The 2026-nt window shown below is 47.3% G+C and overlaps 1 protein-coding gene across 1 annotated transcript in view; it reads left to right on the top strand.

Moving 5' to 3' along the window:
- LOC116068390 (serine/threonine-protein kinase MARK1-like) overlaps positions 1-2026 on the top strand; it is a 10795-nt gene extending 8769 nt beyond the window's left edge. Inside the window, exons 3-4 of the mRNA XM_031337815.1 lie at positions 1146-1382; positions 1471-2026. Coding sequence (XP_031193675.1) covers positions 1146-1382; positions 1471-1686 — 453 coding nt within the window. The 3' untranslated portion in view covers positions 1687-2026. The remainder of the gene's footprint in view (positions 1-1145; positions 1383-1470) is intronic.

The raw sequence follows: 2026 nt of genomic DNA, 5'->3' as shown, positions 1-2026 counted from the left end.
CAGGTGGTTAGGGGGTCGGGTGGTTAGGAGGTCGGGTGGCTAGGGGTTAAGGGTTAGGAGGCTTTGGCTTGGGTTTGGGTTTGGGATTTTTGAGACAGGATCTTACTGTGTGGCTAGCCAGCCTGACCTGGAACTTGCAGTCTCCTGCCTTAGGTCCCCAGACTGAGATTATATGTATGTGCATGGCCTGGGCCAGTGTCCCCTCAAGCCTCCCCAAGTGACTCATAACTCTAACAAGTTGACAGCTAACACTAGCCACCACTGTTGTAGTTAGACAAGTGTGAGAAAAGCTAGAACACCAGAAAGGGAAAAGGAAAGAGCGGAGGCTTGGAGGGGGGAGACATGACAGGCCCTCCAGTGAAGCACAGAGTCCTCTGATTTCATCTCCATCAGTCCTCCTCCTCCGTGGCCTCTGGCCGAGCACAAGCCAACCTGGAGCTTTATTGGTCTATTTGCTATTCACCAGTTGAATTAGACTTTGAAAAGAAGCGTGCACCAAGCGAGAGGTCATTAGGTGTCTACAGAAGACAATTCCGTTTTTATCTTTGGGTGATTGTTTTAGAATTTTAGGAAGAGCCTCTCACACCCGGGAGCAGAGTCTTCGCTTCCTACAGAACGCGACTCTAGACAGGACTCTACTTTTAGAACAGCAAGCCTTGCTGAACATGAAGTCTGTGGGAGCCAAACTCTTCCAGTTGTTTCCTTTCACTAAACAGTACTTCGTCGAGGAAGCGTTCTATAAAGAGAGGATATAGGGGGGCTGAGTAAAGGAGCCGGGGAGCCCTCGGGCACTCAGTGGGGCTGCCCTGGCTAACTGCCTTAGGTCTGAGGCAGTGATGTCACTCTGTGTTCCTGAGACTAGGTTCTCTTAAAGTGCAGCTCCAAGATGCCTCTTACCATAAAGTTAAAGACATTTAAGATGAACTTGGGGGGAGGGGTGTGTTTATAGCTCCTATGACCTTTCCTTTTTGAGTGTCAAAATTCAGACTTCCACAGATGTTGTTTGGACAGTCATGCACTGCAAAATTTAATGTTACATTTTAAAAGGTGAGGCATGTACAAGAGAGCTTAGAATCTGAAACAGGTATAGCGTTTTTATTTTGTGTCCGCTTTTTACATTGTCCTTTTTATTATTTTCCTCTTAGGCTGAAAACCTTCTCCTTGATGCTGATATGAATATTAAAATTGCTGACTTTGGTTTTAGCAATGAATTCACAGTGGGGAACAAGTTGGACACATTCTGTGGAAGCCCGCCTTATGCTGCCCCCGAGCTTTTCCAAGGCAAGAAGTACGACGGGCCGGAAGTGGATGTGTGGAGTCTGGGCGTCATTCTCTACACGCTGGTCAGTGGCTCGCTGCCCTTTGACGGCCAGAATCTAAAGGTATATGCCCATTTGACGCCGACGCCCTTTTCCACAGGAGCTGTAATGTCAACTGCTACTTAACACATACTTTCCTTCTTTGACAAAGGAACTTCGGGAGCGAGTCCTTCGAGGGAAGTACCGCATTCCCTTCTACATGTCCACGGACTGTGAGAATCTCCTGAAGAAACTGTTAGTGCTGAATCCCATAAAGAGAGGCAGCCTGGAGGTGAGCGCTCGGTGTTGTAGGTGCACTCTCAGAGCGCAGTCTAGATGCTGCAGCCAGGGCTCTCCAAGGGCTTATTTCTTCTTGTTTCTTTGGTGATTTGTTAACAGCGGAGACAAAATTAACTTTTGAAGAGGATAAACCTAGTCTTTGTCAGAAACTACGTGGTCCAAAACAAAAAACCTTTATGTTGGTTTAAGGCTAACCAGAAGGTTGATATTGACTGAAAATTCTAACCCAGTTAATTCTTCACTATCTGAAAGAATGTGAAACCAAATAGAAACTTGAGTACAGAAATTCACAGATACGTGAGTAGAGCATATGGGGCAGGCGCTGTCCACTTAGCACGGCTGTGGCCCACACCGTCTATACAGCATATGGGGCAGGCGCTGTCCACTTAGCACGGCTGTGGCCCACACCGTCTATACAGCATATGGGT

This window comes from Mastomys coucha, unplaced genomic scaffold (assembly GCF_008632895.1).
Source record: "Mastomys coucha isolate ucsf_1 unplaced genomic scaffold, UCSF_Mcou_1 pScaffold1, whole genome shotgun sequence".
Lineage (NCBI taxonomy): Eukaryota > Metazoa > Chordata > Mammalia > Rodentia > Muridae > Mastomys > Mastomys coucha.
Note: the sequence above shows the minus strand (reverse complement) of the source record. Positions and strands in the feature narration are given on the sequence as shown.